Source organism: Megalobrama amblycephala, linkage group LG19 (assembly GCF_018812025.1).
Source record: "Megalobrama amblycephala isolate DHTTF-2021 linkage group LG19, ASM1881202v1, whole genome shotgun sequence".
Taxonomy (NCBI): domain Eukaryota; kingdom Metazoa; phylum Chordata; class Actinopteri; order Cypriniformes; family Xenocyprididae; genus Megalobrama; species Megalobrama amblycephala.
Genome location: NC_063062.1, coordinates 17,110,627 through 17,133,069, shown reverse-complemented (window position 1 = coordinate 17,133,069; position 22,443 = coordinate 17,110,627). Strand labels below are relative to the sequence as shown.

General features: G+C 37.0%; 1 protein-coding gene across 4 annotated transcripts in view; it reads left to right on the top strand.

Moving 5' to 3' along the window:
* Positions 1-22,443, top strand: part of relt (RELT TNF receptor) — a 38,328-nt gene that overhangs the window by 982 nt on the left and 14,903 nt on the right. For 2 of the 4 annotated variants that reach the window (XM_048168657.1, XM_048168661.1), the window contains exons 2-6: positions 16,413-16,487; positions 17,424-17,516; positions 18,022-18,218; positions 18,352-18,404; positions 19,252-19,506. In XM_048168657.1, the coding sequence (XP_048024614.1) occupies positions 16,446-16,487; positions 17,424-17,516; positions 18,022-18,218; positions 18,352-18,404; positions 19,252-19,506 (640 nt within the window). In that variant the 5' untranslated portion in view covers positions 16,413-16,445. Of the gene's footprint in view, positions 1-14,356; positions 14,950-15,042; positions 15,093-16,412; positions 16,488-17,423; positions 17,517-18,021; positions 18,219-18,351; positions 18,405-19,251; positions 19,507-22,443 lie in introns of those variants that run through there. The other 2 variants (XM_048168659.1, XM_048168660.1) reach the window with 2 other exon arrangements.

Sequence of the window (22,443 nt, the reverse complement as noted above, 5' to 3'; positions counted from 1 at the left end):
TGACCAAAATGACATTGAAATTGCAGCCAGTATTTTACTGTATGTTGTGAACTTACCATCAGAGGTCTATAAGCGTCTCATACCTGCTACAATGTACATAGAATCTGATATATGAGAGTAGAATGAGGAACAGCATTTATTTGTTTTATGAAACGAAGCATAACATAATAATATATTGCCATCATTTACCTCCTCTGATGGTGTCATCAACTTCAGCTGTATAAATCATTCAGGGATCACGAATTGTTCTGCTCTTTTCTAGTGAACTTGGTTAACTAAAGCAGCGAGCATGTTTAAATACATCTCATCATAATGTGTCGCCCACTGGGCAGCTTCACAGACACACACACACACACACACACACACACACTTGCACAACTTCTGGCAACAGACTTTGGCACACACTGCGCCAGCTGCGGTTTATACCAGCTGGAAACACATGTTTGTGCTGCATGCATAATTTATAGTCTGCACTATAAACAAAAATGCTGGGTTATAAAACATTGTACAACTTATGTGTCAGCCTATAGGAACATGTTGGATATATCCCAAAATTCCCATTTAAAAAACGTTTAAGTTACAAGGCGCCACCCTTGTCGTTATATTTAACATCTTTTGTAAACCCTCCATGAATATTATAGTGAATCGCAGCATTGGCACAGAGCCTGATCTATTATAAAGCAGGATGTAATTGCGATGTCTTTGTAGTTCTACATCTTTTTTTCTCAAACACTCATCTTTTTACGCCTCAACATGTTTTATTGTCACGTTTGAACTAGTTATTGCCATGTTCAGCATTACCTGCTTTATGAGGCATGCAAAATACTTTAGTAACTTTAAGGCTCATAAAGCAGTGTAATTAAAGCATGACGCTAATACAGCCGGTGTTTGTCATGGGACGGGCCAGCAGACTCACTCTGACATTGTAATATATTTGGCACATCTGATCTTAGATTTTTGACTCATCAGCATGAAGTCATTCAGTTCGTTTAGAACTGATGGTTTTGGTTAGTTATTTGCATTTTTGTGTGCAAAATGCATCAGGCAGTTAATGAACATCTAATAGGCATCTATTCGCAGCTAAGTTAAGGTTGTTCCTGCTAAAAAAAAAAAGTCTGTGTAAAAAGTGTTGGGCTGTAACTACTAGTAACTAGTTACAGTAATAAAATAACTTTTTTGCAGTAACTAGTAGTGTAACTAATTACTAGTACGATTTCAGTAATATTATTACAGTTACCATCCTTAAAACAACTTGTTACTTTCAATGCCTCAACCAATACTGATTTGAAATCCAACAATCCAATATTTCCTAGATTTATTTTCATAATTTTAACAACTCGCACAGGCACATGAAATCACCAGTGCAGCAGGCAAGCTTGAAATATGGAATAGCTTACATTCAGCGGATGGAAATATTGTCATTACATTAATTTTGTCCGGAGAAAAGATGATCTGTAAGTTGTGGCATTACTTTACTCTGGCATTACATGGCTTGCCCACCCACATCCCTCTGATCACGATATAAGTTACATTAGTATAATTAAACTAAACATTTTCTTATGAACTTATGTGATTTCTTTTTATAAAATACATCATCATGACATATAATCGTATATGGGTAACAGAGAAATTATAGCAACAATTAGCTACACATGACAATTAATGAGATTAATACAACACTTTTACTTAAAATTCACTATCAGTTACCATTAAGTGTTTGTAATAACTTCTGACTGCGATACATTGTGGATTTTGGTCAAATGATGATGCAGAAATATGTTGTTAGTAACATTTTAGAAGAATTTTATGGGGAAGATTCACAATTAGAACTTCTGTGGGGCGTGAAGGAAAAGTAATATAACTAGTAGTGTAACTAATTACTGTTTCCATAAATAATAAGTAATAATATTACTTTTGAGTAACTAGTAACGAGTAATAAATTACATTTTTTGAGTAATGAGCCCAACACTGGCTCTGACCCACTGCAGCCCATAGTATAAAAGTATACAGTTAAAACACTGTGTAAATGAATTTTTCCAGCTTTGAGCAGCATTAAACACTGTGTAAAAACACCTAATGCCAAATTTACTCTGTAAAGGTGGCACAGAAATGCTTCTGAAGTGACAATTGGGTGTCACAGAATGTTTAAAGGTGCCCTAGAACTTTTTTTAAAAAGATGTAATATAAGTCTAAGGTGTCCCCTGAATGTGTCTGTGAAGTTTCTGCTCAAAATACCCCATAGATTTTTTTTAATTCATTTTTTTAACTGCCTATTTTGGGGCATCATTATAAATGAGCCGATTCAGGGTGTGTGGCCCTTTAAATCCCGTGCTCCATGCCCCAAGAGCTCGCACTTGCCTTAACAAGTTCAAACAGCTAATATAACCCTCAAAATGGATCTTTACAAAGTGTTCGTCTTGCAGCATGTCTAGTTGCGTAAGTACAGTGTTTATTTTGATGTTTACATTGATTCTGAATGAGTTTGAGGCTGTGCTCCGTGGCTAATGGCTAATGCTACACTGTTGGAGAGATTTATAAAGAATGAAGATGTGTTTATGCATTATACAGACTGCAAGTGTTTAAAAATGAAAATAGCGACGGCTCTTGTCTCCATGAATACAGTAAGAAACGATGGTAACTTTAACCACATTTAACAGTACATTAGCAACATGCTAACGAAACATTTAGAAAGACAATTTACAAATATCACTAAAAATATCATGTTATCATGAATCATTTCAGTTATTATTGCTCCATCTGCCATTTTTCGCTATTGTCCTTGCTTGCTTACCTAGTCTGATGATTCAGCTGTGCACATCCAGATAGGGCTGGACGATTATGGCCTAAAATCAAAACCTCGATTAATTGAACATTTTACCTCGATTACTATTAATGAACGATTATTTTATTTCTGATTTTTTATTTTATTTTTTTTTTGCCCTCATAGTTCACTGACAAGGTTTGTACATAGCCTGTAAATAGCCTATGATTGACTATTAAGGTGGGATATTTTTTTTCCTGTTGAAAGAGTGATCTGACATCATAGCTCACTATCAGCAGTTATTTCATCTATGGTTTGTAACATTTCTTACAGGTTTCTGCTCGTTGTAAATCAGATAAAGATAAATTAGCACAGTACCAGTAGTGATTGCGTGTGTGAATTAGTCATACCGTCTCTCTATTAATTGTGAAGCTGTGGGTTGTAAATAGTTCCTTCAAAAGTAGAAAAAAATAGATGCTATAACTTTTGAGTTTCTAAGATATTTTAGTGATAAATCACAGGACAGCGCTGACAACAAGTTTCTGCGTTCCTCTGTGTGCGCGCGATCTTCACGTTTTGCATGTGTTCGTGCCACATGCAGCTGCGCGAGCGTGGCATAGATATATGTATATATCTATGCGAGCACGTAGCTCGATATAATAATACACATCCGATCGTCTAATCGCTTGAATGTCCAAACCATAAAACAAATACAACTGACAAAGTTTAGTCAAGACGCAAGGCTCACCGCTCGCGCGCCATCACTATGTGTTGAACCGGCGTTCACCTCCGTGTTTTGCTTTTATGCCACTGACTGGACTGGGCGGAGTCACGCGGCTACACACGCAGTTATGTTTTTAAGGGGGAAGTATTAACAGGATTAAAAAACCGAAATAACCGACATGGGAAAATTACGTCGGTTAGAGGTTCTGAATTTCGGTTTCGATTACTTTTCGATTAATCGTCCAGCCCTACATCCAGATGTGTAATCCCTTTCATAATGTTGGGAACATGGGCTGGCATATGCAAATATTGGGGGCGTACACCCCGACTGTTACGTAACAGTCGGTGTTATGTTGAGATTCGCCTGTTCTTCGGAGGTCTTTTAAACAAATGAGATTTATATAAGAAGGAGGAAACAATGGAGTTTGAGACTCACTGTATGTCATTTCCATGTACTGAACTCTTGTTATTCAACTATGCCTAGATAAATTCAATTTTTGAATCAAGGGCACCTTTAATGCTCAGAGGTGGCATAATTGCATTTACACAGCCAATTTAATACTTTTATACTGGGTCAAAGGTGTGTAAAAGCAGGCATAATTTAATCTGTCTTTATGCAGCATTTTGTCTTTTTACACAGAATTTTGAGCAGGCACAGAGCAGCCTTTAATCAGCTGTGTAAAAATTGCCACTTCAGAAGCACTTCTGTGCCACTTTTGTAGTATACATTTGGCATATATTATATAAAAGTGATTCTGTGCCAGAATGTTTCTATATGAACAAGACTTATGGTCATGTGTTTGCATAGCTCTCCGTACATTTTTCACATGCTTTCATACTTTTGTTTTGATAGAGTTCATTTGACCATCCTGATTCTGCTAGTGTGACTCTGCTGTCCAAACAAGAACCTTACTAGGTCTGTTATCTGTAATTACCTATGCTCCTTTCTTGACCCGTGCTGGAACGACAGCACCAATTCAGAGTTTTGAAGTGGGAGTTTGGTTGGCAGCTTTGACATTGGGCACGCTCCTCTGAAATTATGAAGCAAACGTCTGGGCAGAGCCCAAACCCTCCACGGCTGGATGCAGGAATCAATGGTTTAATTAAAGCTCCATTATTTGTTTTGGTGGACCGTTTCACCAGAAACAAATCAAATTTACTGTATACTTTTCCCTCCCTGGCGTGCAGACATCTACCTGCGTTGGCTGGCGTGTCCGCGTTGACCTCTATGTGGTTTGGGCGCTGCTGGCACACCGACCGCTCTGACCTCAGATCAGCAGCAGGGATTTACTGTGTCCCTGTGAGTTCTGCTGACTTTGCGAGCGCTACTGTGATACATTGAGTTGTGTGACTGAACATTGAAGAGAATAAACTCTATATTACATACAGGAGATGTGAATTAATAATTGGTAAAATTGCTGTTCTGTGACACTATTTGCAACCTTTTGATATGAAGTTCAAGGCATTAGTTTAAAAAAAAAAAAAGGTTCAGTGATGCACTCTAAAGCATTCCAAAACTCATGTGTAGATACGTATTACCATTATGTTTTTTAATTCAATTGTATCAGTTAGAGTGTTTTTGGTAATATCATGTGTTCCACTTCAGTTTGTTGTGGCTCATAAAGTAGATAAATTCATTCACAATCTATATATAATATGCATTTACATTAAAGAGAACTAAAATTCATTTGCATCTCTTGGCTGAAAAAGTTTTTGCACATTCTTGCATCAATGAGTTGTTGACTCAATAAACCCTGTGTGATTCAGTCTGATTTGTGAATGAATCAATCATGGTTCAATGAGCCAGTGGGTTGTTGATTCAAGAACTGCTCTAAGTGATTCAGTCCGGTTTGTGAACAAATCATTCTTGGTTCAGTGAGTTTGTGTGTTGTTGATTCGAGACCTAGGCTGTGTTCAAGTCAATTTTTTTTCATTCCCTTCCCTTGCTAACTTTCCATCTGTCTCATTCACTCGGATGTACGTCATTGCTTACGTTGCACGAGTGCCCACTACTGGCGAAACCCTTGCAGTGGGTTAAATGAAATGCCCTAAGCCCTTGATAACTGGAAATCCACTATGGAGCTGATTTATTATTTAGAGTTTTTATTTTTAATTTGTTTTTTTACGCACCATTCCGTAGGCCTGTATGTATGCTTGGGCTTTTGGAGAAAATATAAAAAAGTTACACAAACGAAAATGATAATACAATAAACTATAACTGTAAATAAAAACAGTCAGCTTAAGGTAGCTATGCAGTTAAATGTCAAAATAAGTCCAATATCATATACTAGAGTTGTGTGGGGTGGGGATAAATTTAGCTCGACCTGCTGTAGCATCACAATTGTGTTGCATTGTGGTCTATGGATCTGCCTGAAGAGTACATATTGAGTAAACTCGCTCCAAAGTAAATGTCAAAATAAACTTCCCTCGGCCACTTGACCAAGTTGAGCACACTTCAAAATGGTGGCGGGGTTTCCCCCAATGGGAAGTACTTAGGGAAGTTTGTGAGTGTATGACTAAAAGTGGAGTTAAACACAGTCCTGCTCTGAGCGATTCAGTCTGATTTGTGAATGAATCATTCTTGGCTCAAGAATGCTTGTGAACAGCTTTTGAGCGACTCAGTGGGTGCTTTTCATTTCTTATCTGTGCATCTTCGTTTCCTTTCCTCGCTTCCTTTCCTTGCATCTTAGCTCCACCCCCTTAGGATGCGAGTGAAGGATACACCTGTGTATCCTCGCTCATGATTCCTCAGGAAGCTTCCTCAATCCTCATTCCTCGCCTCTTATAGCGGTGCAATGAGAAAATTGAGATTCCTCTCAAGATGGCTGAGTTGATCGGTTTTCGGGTCATGGGCTGAAGGACGGAGGAGTGAGGAACCGAGGAAGCATCAATTTGAGCATTGAGAAGGATCCAGTTCAATTTTTTGGTTCAGTCAGTGAGTCAGTGGGTTGTTGACTCAAGAACTGCTCTTACCGATTCAGAATGAATCATTTAGACTGGTTTAGTGAACTCATTCATCCAAAAGATTTGACTCAAAAGAACAATTCTTTTTATGAATCAGACATCACTAGCACACCAAAGATCATTGTTGAGTGATGTTTAACGTGTATATTTTAGCATGTGTGTTCACTGGGAATTAAAGCTGGGATCTTAGCGTCACCCGCACCATGTTGAGCTACAGGAATGTTAGCTTTTACACTAGCTGTGGCCACAAAAACCAACACAAAGGGAAAATGTTGCTATTCAGGATGTGATGATACAGCACTTGGTGCTGGGGCCATATTTGGACTTTTTCAGGGTGTCATTAGAGGGCACAGGCAGACATGTGAAAGGAAGTACCCCCTCCATCAGATGCTGGGCCACATGACCCTGGCCTGCACCCTCCGAAAGGCCGGCATCCATTAATTAGCACTGGGCAGCATGGGTAATGTAACATTCCTGCAGCAGAGGCTAATTACAGATTCAGAGAACAAGATGCAGCCAGCAGAGTTGGGTGACCAACCCTTTCAAAGGCAAAGGTTGTGACCTTCCTTATTCTAGACATTTGGCATCATTGGAAGAGTTAACTATGACACACAGCACATGTGCTTCTTATGTTAATGAATACAGATTATAATATATAAATATATTTCATTAGAAGTGTCCCAAACTCCTCTCTGGCAGATGGGTGCATTTAACATTCCTGCTATTACAGGATTGAGGAGGTGGAATTCCCCATTTAGGAACAGGAATTGTTCCACACTTTCATTATTAAGGAAGTGTTCTCTTGCTATTTAATTTCAAAAATGGTAAAATGAGCTTGTCTTCCTCCAGGTTTCTTCTTGTTCTTATTGTTTTCCAGTAGGTGTTTCCTTGTGAAAAAGAAGTAAACTTTAGTGTAAAAAACTACTGTCTGGATTTACTAAAGACACACAGTGCAAAATTAGCCATGAAAAGGCGTGGAGTTGTTTTTGTGGCTGACTTTATTGCATATGCATTTGTAGGAGTTTCTCTTTCAGACACTAAATTTGTGGGAGGAGAGTATTAAAATTAATCAATGTTTTACTAATGTACAATCAATCGATTTACTAATGTTTGCGCTAGTCAATTTTCTGTTATTTGTGCCATTATTTAACGCCCCAAAAAAGCATGTCTTAACCCATTTTGCGCCATGGCTGCAATTGTTGGTAAAAGGAGACACCGCAGAGAACAGAGAGCGCCTGGTAGAAAATATTTTCCACTCATTATCCGTATATTACATGTAACAAGTTGCGCCTGTGTCGACCCGCACCTGATGAGCATCAGCTCTGCTTATTTGCGACTCAACGCTAATTTGCGCTACTCTTGGTAGATTGCGTAGTTCATTATGTAAATGATTTGACTGCGTCTGTGTTCTTTAATATGCGCATCAGCAATATTAACTCCCATCGGCGGATTTGTGGAATTACACTTTCACACTAATTTGCCCTGTGTTGTAAATCTGGCCCTTAAAATTAAAATCATGTACATGAAAATAAGTGCACTTGCAAAAGATTATTAAAACTTGACATTACTACAAAGTTTTTTCTAATTATTTTTGTTACAAAGTGCACTTTTTACTGTTTTTTTTACTGTTAAACAGTCGTGAATGTACTCTTTTTAAAGCTGCAGTCTGTAAGTTTTGCCTCTTTGTTGCCATCTCTGTTTGAAACCTGCAATTGCAGTTATTTGTGGAATTATCATCTTTATATGGGTTGTGCATCAGCACGGCTCCTCAGCACAGACTCCTGCTGGTCCATACTAGTCCTAAGCTGGTCCTGGACCAGCATAAACCAGCTCAAACCAGCATACCAGCTTCAAACCCTACTTTACCAGCATATGCTTGTTTTTTCAACAGGGGTAACAGATGTGCGTGTTTATTTTAGCTATTCCGTCAGAGAAACAACACACTACAGCCTGTAAAACTATTAAATAAATATCGGTAAATAATTGTAACCTAAATAATAAGAAAGTTAAATATTATTTCAAAAAGCATTCGTTTTTTATTTCCACACAAAGACGCGTCATATATAGCCAAAGTCCCGTTATTACTTTTATATAGCCGCTTTGCGCTTTGAGAGGGATGTGGGACACGAGCAGGAAAGAGACCATTTCTCTTTAATAATATCTTCGTTATCCCCTGATGTTACAAACAACTGACACTTGTTGTAAAAGGTCTGAAGAGCGTGTTTTATCCTCTGCAGGGGCAAGACATTCAGGCTATGTTTGATTTAGCGTTGCCAGAGAAAACGAAAGTAAAAATCACTGGTGTGTGAAACGCGCTATACAAATAAACTTGACGCGCCTTATAAAGTCTAATAACAAGCACAAACTCTGTTAAATAGAAACTGACGTGCAAGCAAAAAGGTTTCTGTCCTACGGTGTTTTTTCTACTTTACCACAGTAAATAATGCGAATAGCCGAATGCGAACGAAAGACACGTTATAATCACCTGCGTGAGTGAAGATTTGGGAAAAGAAACAGATTCCATGTTCAGTGGAATAACTAATGGAATAATGTTAAATTCTCTGCTAATCAGGTGACCAGATCGCGATTCGGAAAACAGAATACGAAGCTTAAATGTATGGACTCACGCACCTCTCTTATTCGGCATTAACCAAAATGTTTCCATGGCTGCGATGTCACATTTAATTGCTAACCTATTATTTCTTCTGTAAACAAAGCTTTGTGCTTCACTCGTGTCATATTCAAGTAAATACTGGCACAGCCCTATCAGTGGGTACCGAATATACCCGGATTCTCGGTACTACCGGTACTACAGAAATGCTGGTATCGTCACATTTTCAAAATTTCAGTACCGACTTGGTACGGAAGTACCGGTACTTTTGACAACACTACCTACCAGTATCACCCGAATTAGAAAACATAATTAAAAGCTTACCGTTGTGAATCGGGCTAAGGTAAGGAGATAGTTTTGAACACTGGTTGGTTATGTACTTGCTCAAAAATTTATTTTGGATCATTTTTAACTAAAAAAAGTTACAGACTGCAGCTTGAAGTACACTTAAGTGGACTTTTATTTTATTAATATTAATATTAATATTAATATATGCAAGTTTGCACATTCAATACAATTAATCTCACTTCTTTTTTACAAGCGTTTGGCTGTTTGCATTTTACAGTTATACCATCTCTCTTGTTTTTCCAGATCAAGCTGTAAGAATCTCAGTGGTTAGCAATATGGAATCACTTAACATATGGATTTCTATTGTTTATTTGCCAGAATGATCTCAGCAATGTTATTGTGTGCTATATTAGTGGTGTTTTCCAAGTCAAGCATCTTACGATTTACTTTTTCCTTTTTTTCCCCCCTTTTTTTCAGATTTCCTGATTTCTTTCTCTTTTTCTATTATAAACAGTGAAATGCTACCTGAACGCTATAATCTGCAAATAGACATTGAGTCTGTTCCCTTACAGGTAGTGATGTCAGCCTTTCAATCAAATAAGTGGAACCCTACACCAATGACGTTCTTTCTCACTGTGTCAATTTACATTATCAGTATCAACACGGGTACCGCCAGCTTGCACTTACTACAGTAAACACTTAGTGGAAAGCTACGAACAACAGTAGAAGTATATGCATTGTACTTTTCCAGTAACAAGCAATTTTTTTTTTCTTGTGCATGATTTATCAGTTTATTTGAGTACCTGTGCTACATTTTACATTCATTGCATAACTTTGACATCATATTTTTATAGTTATTATTGACCCCTTAAGTAGCTTCAGTGTATTGTTTGTGAGGGGTAGCTTCACTGTCAACAATGAAAATTGTAGGTCTCCCAACACTGAGTAAACAACATGCAAACCTAAATATAGACACAATCTAATACTTATGACACAATCATGTATTTAATGGTAAAAACAGCTATCGTTATGCTATCTATAGTGGTTATGAATAGTCAAATCTCTTGTGCATGGGAGTAGATAATAGCCATTTTGTAGATATTTGTCCAGAATGGTGGTTGGCAACTGTTATTTAGGTATGACATCAAGGGCCTTATTTTGAACAGGCAGATGTTTCATCTCAGAGAATAATTGGTTTTCCTCTGTTTTTCTCAGCAGAAACCACAGTAGAATGATGCACATGGCCCATAATCATGTTTGTGTCGTCTGTCGTCTTTTAAGAGCAAACGGCCCACAACAGGAACGCGAGACCTGTTCCAAACAAGCAACAAAACGCTTCATTTACCACTGCGATCTCTTTAACACTGATTAACAAGCTATTAGCAAATGTTAAATCATTCTTTCTGGTTTTTTCGACAAACAGTTCCGCCCCATGATGCCTATTCTCTAGGTTCAAAAATAAAACTTATGCAGGTTTCTATATATATAGAAAACATTTTGGAAATAGCTCTATAAATATGGCACCAGCATCACCGAATGAAATTGCAAAAGTAATGACTGTTTTCACACAGGTTTCCAGAACAAATTTTTTTGTCTGCCATTGGTCTGACAAATAGATAGTCCCATCCAAATTTCAATTTTAGTTGATCGAGATCCTCAAACAAACAGAGTGATGTTTTGATAGCGTCACAGTGTTTACAATTTCAACCAATGAATGGCTTCCTTATAGCTTCAGGGGTGTGTATCGATACAATTCCCCATTCAGCAGAAAACCACAGTTGAAAGATGCACATGGACCATAATCCCTTGCATAGCTCTAGATGTTAATTTTGTTCATAAACAACATAAAATGAAGCCCAATACAGCTTTATGAGCAGAAACTCCCTTTGTCCTATTGTCTGATGAGGTTTTTATTCGGCCTGATGGTATCCCTCTTTGGACGCTGTAATTGTTGCATAACATTCCTCACCCCTGGTGACAGAGGGATTGTTGTGGTCACTGGCCGCAGCGCGTGGTTGTCATCTTGAAACATGCAGCACATACAACATAACATGCTGTTAGCAGCTGAAAGCAAACGGTGGTCAGTTCCTTTGAAGGAACAGAGAAACAGAAGGACTGTAAATGAGGGTAGGAAAATGGAAAGTGTCTGGCTATTAAAGTCTCAGGCTATATTTGTCAGCATCGTCAGGCTGGTGGGTATTTGAAGAAAGACAGTGGTGCGAACAGGAAGTGACACGTGGTATGGCACATGTCAACGGTAAAACTTGCTGACAGGAGTTACAAGACAAGCTCTCGTGGCTCGAATTCCTTCATCTATAAATGTTTTTATTTTATTAGTGATGTTTGCAAAAGCGTGTGTCAGTATTACTGTTGTTAATACTAAGGCACAAGTAAAGACTGCATACCTAGCAACTCACTAAAAACCACTCAGAACATCTTAGCAAATGCATAACATAGTAGCACAGACAAACAATACCATCTAGTTTTATTGTATGTTTAAAGATGTCTACAAGCTCAGCTGAGACTCAAGAGTTTTATTAAGCCTAACAAAACTGTCCCACTTTTCTCTCGAGACCGTCTGTATTGTGATTAACCAGCAGTATCATTACCGATTCATATCTTGGGTGATATCAGATGCAGGTTACCTTTTTGGTTGAGGTTTTATTAGTCAGCAAAAATGATGTCTTTTGAATTGCATTTGATGCCTGTCTTTATTTATTTTGTTGTAGCTAATCGATAGTTATTAAAGCTTAACAAGAATGTGTCAATCAAGCGATGGCTAGACTGTGGTTTCTAGTCTGAAGGTTTGGCCCTACTCTTATACCGGGACTCTCGCTTTATCTTGTATTATGGCTTGATTCCGGTCTAGAGCTCGAGTGTGGATCCTGGAGCGACATGCTGGCAGGACTTGAGCTGCAAAAAGCCACGCTTCCAAAAGTCAATCCAGGGCAACTTCTTCATCGTTTCCAATTTGTAAGATGACAGATCCTAAAATGGATAATTCTAGGTGATTGTTTTATGTTTGTTGTTGTTTTATTTACTTTATGCCGTTTTTCATGTGCTTCCAAAGCCACGGAATGGGAAACCGGACAGTATGGAGATAGAGCTGCAAGAACTGTAATTACTGTTCGTTGGGACTTTATTGCTTTTTAATGAAAGAGCTAAATTTAAGCAGACATGAGGCACGTCTGACTGGCAGCTGATCTTGAAATGTGAACCAAAGCCATTTCTGTGTGGTGGTTTTGGGTGGGCGGCTGGGGCGGAGAACAAGGTTGGGGGTACATTCATTCTTTGAACATTTCTCCCAAAAAGCCCTGTCATCAAGAAGGGCGACTAGATGTTTGTTTCCAAAATTGTAAACTCATTTGTTTGTTGCATTCATTCATTCATTTATTTGCATGTTGAACTATTGTTTTTTTTTTTGTTTTTTTAGAAGTATAAGTTTAACTAGTCTTGATTTAAGCTTTCCCCAACGGATGTGGATGAGACTACTTATATTTAGCAAGAATGTTGCAGGTTGTTCATCAAACCAATACAAGGTGACTCCAAATGCCAAATGTCTTTTCCTTCTCTGAAAAAACTACATTGCTGACACTGAATTCATAATTTCCTCAAAGCTGCAGTCCGTAATTTTTCACTTTTTGGTTAAAAATGATCCAAAATCAATTTGAGCAAATATATAACCAGCCAGTGTTCAAAACGTTCTCCTTAACTTAGCCCGATTCACAACGGTAAGCTTGTAATAATGTTTTCTAATTTGGGAACTACTGGTTGGTTTCCGCTTGAAATTCGAGCATGCAGCCGTTCATCTCTGCGTCATTACGTCACGTTTGTATACATAAAGAAGAAGTCGGAGCTAGTAGGCGATATTATGTGGAGGATGCTGCAAGCGGTGGATCATTTATAGCCTTTTCTCACAGCAGTTGGAATAATTAAATTTATCATTTTGATGGCAGATTGTATGGTATGACAAATGGACAATTAGAGATTAGACTGTACAGAAATTGAAATCTACAGGTAACGCTAATACACACTAAATACACATAGTCACGCAATGCTGATGTTGTTAACATTCACAATTTGAGAACAAAGTATAACAATAATAATAATTTGCACGGTTTGGCGTGATTTGAGCTAAGCCATCGTTAGATTTAATCACCATTGGCAGCGCAATTTATTGTAATGCTTTTTTTCCTCAGTTGGTCAAAACAAAAGTGGCAGACGTGTTACTTACTTGTTCAGATGACATTTTCCGGTGAAAATTCTTGGTCATACTTCCAAGACGTAGAATCTGTGATTCAGAAGTACAGTATCCACACCGATGTGGTGACTGACACCAAACATTATATTTATCCACGCTGAGGAGCCGTGCCGATGCACAACCTACGTAAAGATGATAATTCCGCAAATAACTGCAATTGCAGGTTTGAAACAGAGATGGCGACAAAGAGGCAAAACTTACAGACTGCAGCTTTAATTAATGGGAAAGAAATAGAGGGAATTTATTGGTTGAAAAGAATGATTACTGTCCATAATTTTAGTAATTTTTATTTATATAGTGCTTTATACAATACAGATTGGCTGCATTCAAAATCGCACACTTCCCTACTATATAGTAGGCAAAAAACAGTATATGACAAAAAAAAAAAAAAAAGTATGTCTGAATTTACAGTACTCATAAAACAGTAAGCAAAAAGTACCCGGATGACCTACTACAAGATTCTGAAGTGTGCATACAATGTACACTTTGCTATCCCATGATGCCACGAGAGAGGATTTGTGAATGACAGTGAAGCGACGCAACTGACGCTGGTAGGTCACGTGATAATGACAACATGGCGAATGTAGTATGTCCGGATTACATTCATACTAAATAGAAAATAATTTTTTCTTATTTAAAACAAGTACTACCTCAAGAGAGTCTGCCATTTTGGACATAGACATTGTTTCAAAGCAGCTTCACAGTCATATACAGGAAAATAACAGAATCAATGATGCAAATTTAATCAAATGTTAAACAAATTCAAATTCTGCTGTAAAACAGCTCTATAATGTTAATAGTATTATTGTTTAACTCAAGTTAGTTCAGTATTGATTCAATTCTGTTCAGTTGTATACTTTTCCCTATCCCAAAAACCTGATTGGTTGATAGGAATGTTATGGCCTTCTTTGCATAATCATTTTCAATGTTAGTGTAGGTATTGAACATTTGCAGTATTCATGTGCTAAAATCAGTGGCTGCACACACCAGCATGGGCCACAAATGTCAAAGCTTGCAGCCGGACATGTGCTGTCTGAGCTCAGTTATTCTGTTTTTCTTCATTCATGTTTTATATTCCTCACTTGGGTTTAGAAAACATTCACTTAGAAAACAACCTCTTCACCACATTGTGTAACTCATCAGTGAACTCATGTGATTGGAGGATTGTGGTAACAGAGGCGGGACCTCTTTCGGGTGGTGGGAGGAACCGTGGTTTTGAGTGGCAGTATAAGGAATGACAGCGTTATGCAGACAGGTACAGTGGGACAGTGAGCAGGCGTCGTCATAGTGAGCAGAGCATCTTCGGCTGTTTCCAAGGCAACAGAGCACAGCGACACTGGGGTAAGTGTGGTTGTCAGGCAGTACCTGTGTGTGTTCTGTTGTCATGGCAACAAGATCAAAGCAGCACAGGTGTTTGGTTGTCTTAGAAATTATGCTTTTATTTATTTATCTTTTTGCATCTGCTCTGGAACTGGATGATGAAGGTGATTTTAGCTATGTTTAAAGGTTTGTTTTATTTTTCATAAAGTTTAAATAAGTTAAATTATAGTGAGATTTAGTATGTTTTTGTATTGTTTTTTTTTTTCTTTATAACAAATTAGTAGAAAAGGATGTCTTATTATCTTGCACAATTTTGCTTTTCATATAAATTTGTCTTGTTTTTAATGTCTTTGCACTCCAAGAAAAAATTGTAAAAAACAGGACGCAATGTACTGTGTTAATGTGAAGAAATTTTCTATATTAATTTTTCACAGGTGTTTTATTTGTATTTTGAATAAGCATTATGTTGTGTTGTCCATAAACTTAACAGATAATTTCCTGCAAAAAAACAACAACCAGTATCCATATCCAAATAACCAGTTATTTACAGTATATATATTTTAAATAGTGCTGTCAAATCCATTATTTTTATTCATTTTATTCATAGATATTTTTGAAGACATAAGAATAGATAGTTCAGAATTAGTGCAGTCAAATTGATTTATCATATATAATATATTTACAAATTTTTATGCACTAATTCTGAACTGTCTATTCTTATGATGTCTTCAAAAAAATCTATGAATAAAAATTGCTCTTTCAAAGCTTAGCAAGCTTAATAGAGATCTCTAAAGTCTTGGGTCTAAAATGCTTTTAGAGAAATAAAAATCTTGTGTTAAAAGTCTTGTGTTAATATTTACTTTTGATTGACACTTGAGCACATTTTGAAACCTTGTTTAGATCTCTTTTTAAACTTTAGAGAAGACATGAGAGATTACTGGTATTTTTCTTTAAAACAGAATATGAGAAACAAGAGACTTGAGCTAAATTCTCCATTTGATCTCCAGTTAATGTCATTTGAGGACTCGAGGAGAGGAGGGTCTGAGAATCACAGCTGGCATCTCATGGTCTGGTGTAGATCTTGATGTTTGTATGAGAGCTTAGGCTATTTGAGTAATTTGAACAGTGATGATATAGTTGAGCATGTCTTCATGATCTTCTCGTCAGAGAATCATTTTTCTCTCTTGCACCAGTATATCCAGTAAGTGGTTTCTGGCCTGACCGAGCATATTTGGTCTAAAAATAGGCCAAGAAAAGCAGTGCTGCCCCAAACCACAGGCCTGGTTTAGTTCAGCTGACTATTTATATCATTCTTTAGCTTATAGATCAATTCTGTACGCATACAAACCCATGATGTGTCCATCACAAGAGAGTCTAAGTGCTGTTTACCTGTCTCTGGCATCGTGAGGTTTTAGTGGTTTTGTGCTGACGCTGATGATGTTATATTTGCTGTGTCATTGAGTTCTTGTCGTGTCTTTTTTCAGATTACATGAGTATAGAAGAATATTTTGAAGAAGATGAAGAACCACCTTTACTGCTCTGCTCCTGTCTGTCTGATTGTAAGTATGCTCATTAATGTGACTCTGTGTGTGTGTGTGTGTGTGTGTGTGTGTGTGTGTGTGTGTGTGTGTGTGTGTACCTGCGATTACTGCAGTGTGCTAAAGTCGACAGTGATGAATGAGGCATATTACTGTGAGGTTTCTCTCAGAACACTGTGTCTCTTCTCACACTTCCCTGAATGTACCTTCCTTCACTACACAGAGAACCTGCAATGTAGCCAATGAAGAACATCCCATTCTGTACTTCAGTATGCTATAAATGGCCACACTACAATAAGACAATTCACTATCAGCAAACCCAGTTTTCATGCACTGGTCAATTTTGAGATTTTGGGCTATTTTGCTTCCATTACATGTCTTCTTTCAGACTAGTGGAAAGAAAACATCCAAAATACACGTTTAAGTGTTTATTTTATTACACTATTTGCGTTTGTAGATTTTGATTACAGTACATGTCTTTAAAAGCCATGCGTTTTTTCTCCTGCACTGAGCAGGAATCTCTACTTTAGCAGCTTTATATACACCAAACTTTACATATTTATTCCTAATTATATTCTGAAGGGTTTGTTCATATATTATTTGACTGATTTAAATAACTTTTCATTTATATAACTTTACTTTTTCTTTCCGTCTGTTGTTCAAATTTCTGTTCTGGAAATGTATGCAAATTTGTATTTAATTACATAATACCTTATTTGCATATTTACACTTTTTTGTTTTGTAATACAAAACATATACAGTATGTCCTAGTGAAAATATTTTAATATCTGTTAGTTAAAATATTTACCCTATTCACCTGTAGTGTCTTGCCTCAAATTACACTTAAGTAATCCTGTATTTTTTACCCACTTTGTTATACTAATATTCATACAACAGTTAGTTGTTTTTGTTTGTGTGTTTTTAACACTGATTGGTCTTGTTTGTGTCTCTATGTAGCTGCTGGAGTTATGGGGGACATTAGCGGCGCAGTGTCGGTGGGAGGACGGGTGTGCGTGTCCGCTCTGTCCAGCTGGGCAGGAGCCCACCACGGTGAGAGATAACAACTCCAAAACACACACACACACACACACACACACACACACACACACTCAAAACTCACTCCAGATAACATGTCCCTGTCCCAGTATGTCCTCTGACCACTGAACCTAAAATGTTTTATGGGTGAATCTCAAGAAAATATGTCCAGGTAACATTTCACCAAAAAAACTAAAGAAAAAAAAGGAATTTATATTCGGCATAAATATATTTAGACATGATTTGCATTGTCATGTGTTAAGCACAATTCCAAACAAATTATCCATAAAACACGTTTATTTATTTTTTTTTTTTAAATACTTACCATTATTCTTAAGATTCTCAGTACTGAGTATTAGAAATGCACACATGTGTATATGTACTGTATATGAATTTTCAAATATAGCATAATTTCTTAGTTTTCTCTAATTCGATGCAACTCTATGAGAGACGTAACAGTTCGTTCTTTCACACAATTTGTTATTATATCATCTAAGTGATGTGTATTTGTTTCTTTAAGGCTTGTGGGGAAGTTGAGGGTCCCATTAAGGTTCCCAGTGAGGCCGGATTGTGCCGGACTTGCCCAGCAGGCACCTTCTCTGATAACCGTGACACTGAGCCGTGCCGCCCACATATCTCCTGCAGTGGACTCAACCGCTGGATCTCGACCGCACCGACCTCACACTCTGACGCCGTGTGTGGAGGATGCCTTCCCGGGTAAAGAACAAAAAATATTTATTCTTTTATAATTATTTTGTCCATTTGACTCCATCATTATGTCCCTTTAAAAGTGTAGGTGTGTCCTAGAAAGTGTAGAGTGGATATATTTATGAACTGCCATATTTTTCAGGTTTCACCCTGCTGCTAAACGGAAGTCCTCCACCCTCCACGCCTGCGTCAGGAGTAAGTGATACAACAATGTTTAATCATTTCACAAACAAAAAAGAACAAAGAAGAATATGTTCAATAAATATTTGCTGTTAATGATATTAATATCAGAATAAACAATTCTTCTTCAAAGTAATATGAAGCATTAGCCTAGCTATAAGCTGTTTATGGTAGAAATACTGGCTATTTTACAATTACTTCAAATGCGTATCAGAATTTAAACTTTTAAACAAGTTCATTCATTCCCCCATTTTATAAATGAATTCCTTTAGTAAATCGTGGACACAAATTAAGAATTTGTTCTCTTGTTTTAGTGAAATCGTGTCCATTAAGAATTCATTCTCATGATTTAGTTATTCATTCCCTTGTTTTAGTAAATTGTTGCCATGTTGTACTAATTAGTTCCCTTGTTTTCAGTTAACTGAAACAAGGGAATTATCATTGTACAAAGCAAACAAATATGAAGGAGATCAACAAAAACAGTCTTTAATCCAATAAATCCAACAGACAAGACAGACTCAGGAAACAGAATAACACAACCACAAAAGTACTGACAAGACAAGGCAAAGAACTGAACAAAACAGGGAGTATATATCAGACTAAACGAGGGAACTAATGAGATAATTAACGAACACCAGGTGAACAGAATGAAACTGAAACAGACTGGGAAACAAGGTCATAGGAAAACAGAACTAAAACACACTGAACAGAACATAATCCTGACATGAACTATAGCAATGTGGCCACCATTTAGTAATGAATTCTTAATTCGTGGCCACAATATATGTATATTTTTTCCGCATGCCATGTGTTGGAATTATCTGTTTTATAAGTAATTATGTCACATGTGTTCAATGTACAGAGCCATACAGCCGTCGGAGACGTAACGTTGTTAGGAGCACCCCTAACAGGTCTGGAGTGGGAGGTGCAAACTCCACCAACGTTCAAAGTCCAGAGGAGAAGAGCACGGAGTATGCTGTGTTTGCACTAGTGCCCATCTTCTGTGTGATGGGCCTGCTGGGAATTTTCATCTGCAACCTGCTCAAGAAGAAGGGATACCGCTGCAATGCAGAGAAAGAGGGCATAGACGCAGAAGCCGCCACTCCGCAGAAAGAAGGTACAACACACAGTCATGCACATGTCCATACACAACGAAAGAAACGCTTATTAGATCACCATGTGTGTCCATAAAGATCTAAGAACTAAGGGTCCCACTTTATATTAAGTGGCCTTAACTACTATGTACTTACATCATAAAATAAGTACAATGTACTTATTGGGTTCATATTGAATTGCAAAACACTTTTGCTGCTATTGAGGTGGGATACGGGTAAGGTTAGGGCAAGCTTTGGTGGTATGGGTAGGTTTAAGGGTGGGGGTAAGGTGTAAGGGATGGGTCAACAGTGTAATTATAAATGTAATTACAGAAATTAATTACAGATGTAATTACATGCAGGTGTTTTTAAAATATAAGTACAATGTAAAAACATGTATGAACACAATAAGTGCATTGTAACAAATGATTAATTTAATTGTATGTACATAGTAGTTAAGGCCACTTAATATAAAGTGGGTCCGAACTAAGTAATCAAGAAGATTCCATCTAACGGTTGGGGTCAGTAATTTTTTTTTGTTTGAAAGAAATTAATACTTCTATTCAGCAAAGATGCATTTAATTGATCAAAAGTGACAAAAAAAAGACATTAATGATGTGACAAAAGATTTTTTTTTTTTTTTCAAATAAATGCTGTTCTTTTGAACTTTCTATTCATCAAAGAATTCCTGAAAAAACTGTATCATAGTTTCCACAAAATTATGGAGCAGCACTTTTCAACACTGATAATAATAAGAAATGCTTCTTGAGGAGCAAATCATCATATTAGAATGATTCCTGAAGGATCATGTGACACTGAAGACTGGAGTAATGATGCTGAAAATTCAGCTTTGCCATCACAGGAATAAATTGTTTTAAAATGTATTCAAATAGATAAGTTATTTTAAATTATTTCCCAATATTAGTGTTTTTGCTGTATTTTTTGATCAAATAAACGCAGCCTTAGTGAACATAAGAGACATTTAGAAACATCTTAAAAATCGTACCGACTGCAGACTTTTCAGCTGTAGTGTACTTCAGAGCAACGAATTTCCTGTTCAGACCAAAAAGAGTCATAATTTAGTTTTTTATGATTATGTATCACCGTTTTTGACTTCTTTTTTTTTTTACTGAATAGGCATTGTTGATGTAGGTGGTCAAGTATTCAAATGCATTCATTTAATAAAAGTTGTGTAAGTTTAGAATGAGTTGCTTTTGCAGTTCCGTTCCAATAAATGCTCTTTCTGGACTGTAGAGGAAGTTTTGAGTTCTTATCTTTCGAGTGCTTTATCTCAAGTTTGAAATGAACTCTTTAAAGAAACGTTATAAACAAAACTCTCAATAGCATACAAAAAAGTCAAGCATACACACACATTAGTGATGCAAATAATTCCACGCAGTTCATCTTTATATGCAGCTGCTGTCCTTTAAAAATCACCTCACATGAGTTTGATTTCTAAAATGAGTAGCAACACAGGCCCAATTGTTATACTAAAATCCCCTCCTTAGAGCGAAACTAAATAAAATCACTGTACACAATAAGAACACAGTGTTTCCCATATTCTTTGTCTGCATGTGAATCAGTGGGTGGAGCCGCAGCTGTTGTGATGAGCTCAGTGCTTCATCTACAATAACGCTAGCATATAATAATTCAGGTTCTGCATGTAAAGCAGGAAAGTCTTCAGGAACAGAGCAAATGACACATCAAGCACAGCATGTTTTACAGCTGAATAAGCAGAGCAGCAGAGCTGGATTTGGGGTTTAATTCAGGATATCAGTTACCCATTGTTTGTGTGTAGTAGAAAAAAGTAGAAAAAGGAAATTAATTATATAAGCCACAAGAATCTGTGTAAGATGGTTAAAGGCTGATGTTAAAGGATTAGTTCACCCAAAAATGAAATTTCTGTCATTTATTACTCATGTCGTTCCAAACCTGTAAGACCTTCGTTCAAGCTGCAATAGATTTTATTATTGTGACATATATCCATGTGAAACGACTTCTCAAACAAGAACAAATGTAGGGTGGGACTTGATTTTGTCCATGGGGAATTGATTGGATGGTTGGATGGTTGTGGTTTGCTATTTGGTGGATCTCATGTGAGTGACATGTTGTCCCACCCTTGTCAGAAATGTAAAAAAATAATGATGTGCAATGATCAATCATTTATAACAAATACTGCAATACTATTCCATAAAAAAAGAATGGTCAATTATGATTTTATGGTGACTTTAACCGGCATAAGAATTGTCAGTTATGATTTCATGGTAACTTTAACCGTCATGTAAAGTGGAATTTTATACATGAAAGTAAGAGAATTATTGCTTTATAAAATAGCAGCACAAACTGTATGATAAAAGACACTAGACATGTGCAGATATTCGGAAATACAATATATCACGACAATGAATATGCACAATATTGTTATCGTGGGCACTTCAAATTACTTCAAATAAATAATTATTTATTATGAATTATTTAAATTTTACTATTACATCTTAAGAATACTTTCCCCATCAACCGTATAAAATTCACTACACCGCTGTATTCTGCGTCAAAGGGACACGCACTCTCAGATGTAAACATGCCCAACGTGCACGAGAAGCATATGGCAGAACAAGTGAAGGAGACACACTGAATGAAAGTGCACAGAGGGCACTGATGGAACAGCAGAAATGCAGCGGTTACCCCGGAAACTGCGGTACAGAACAGTATTTAAAATGCTTCAAACAGCCATTCAGTTTTTTGTATTCGCAATGTTGTTCATCACAGCAACAAATACTTAATACTTAAAAATTTAATAGGCTATTAATTTTCAAACTTAAAAACACTTAGTGACATATGTGACTTGATATTTGATATTCAACAGTGTTTTGATCTGCCTGCATTGACACTATTGTATGCGAACTGAACTGAGCTGGATGATGACATCTGTTTACTCCAGTGCTGATATAGATAAATTA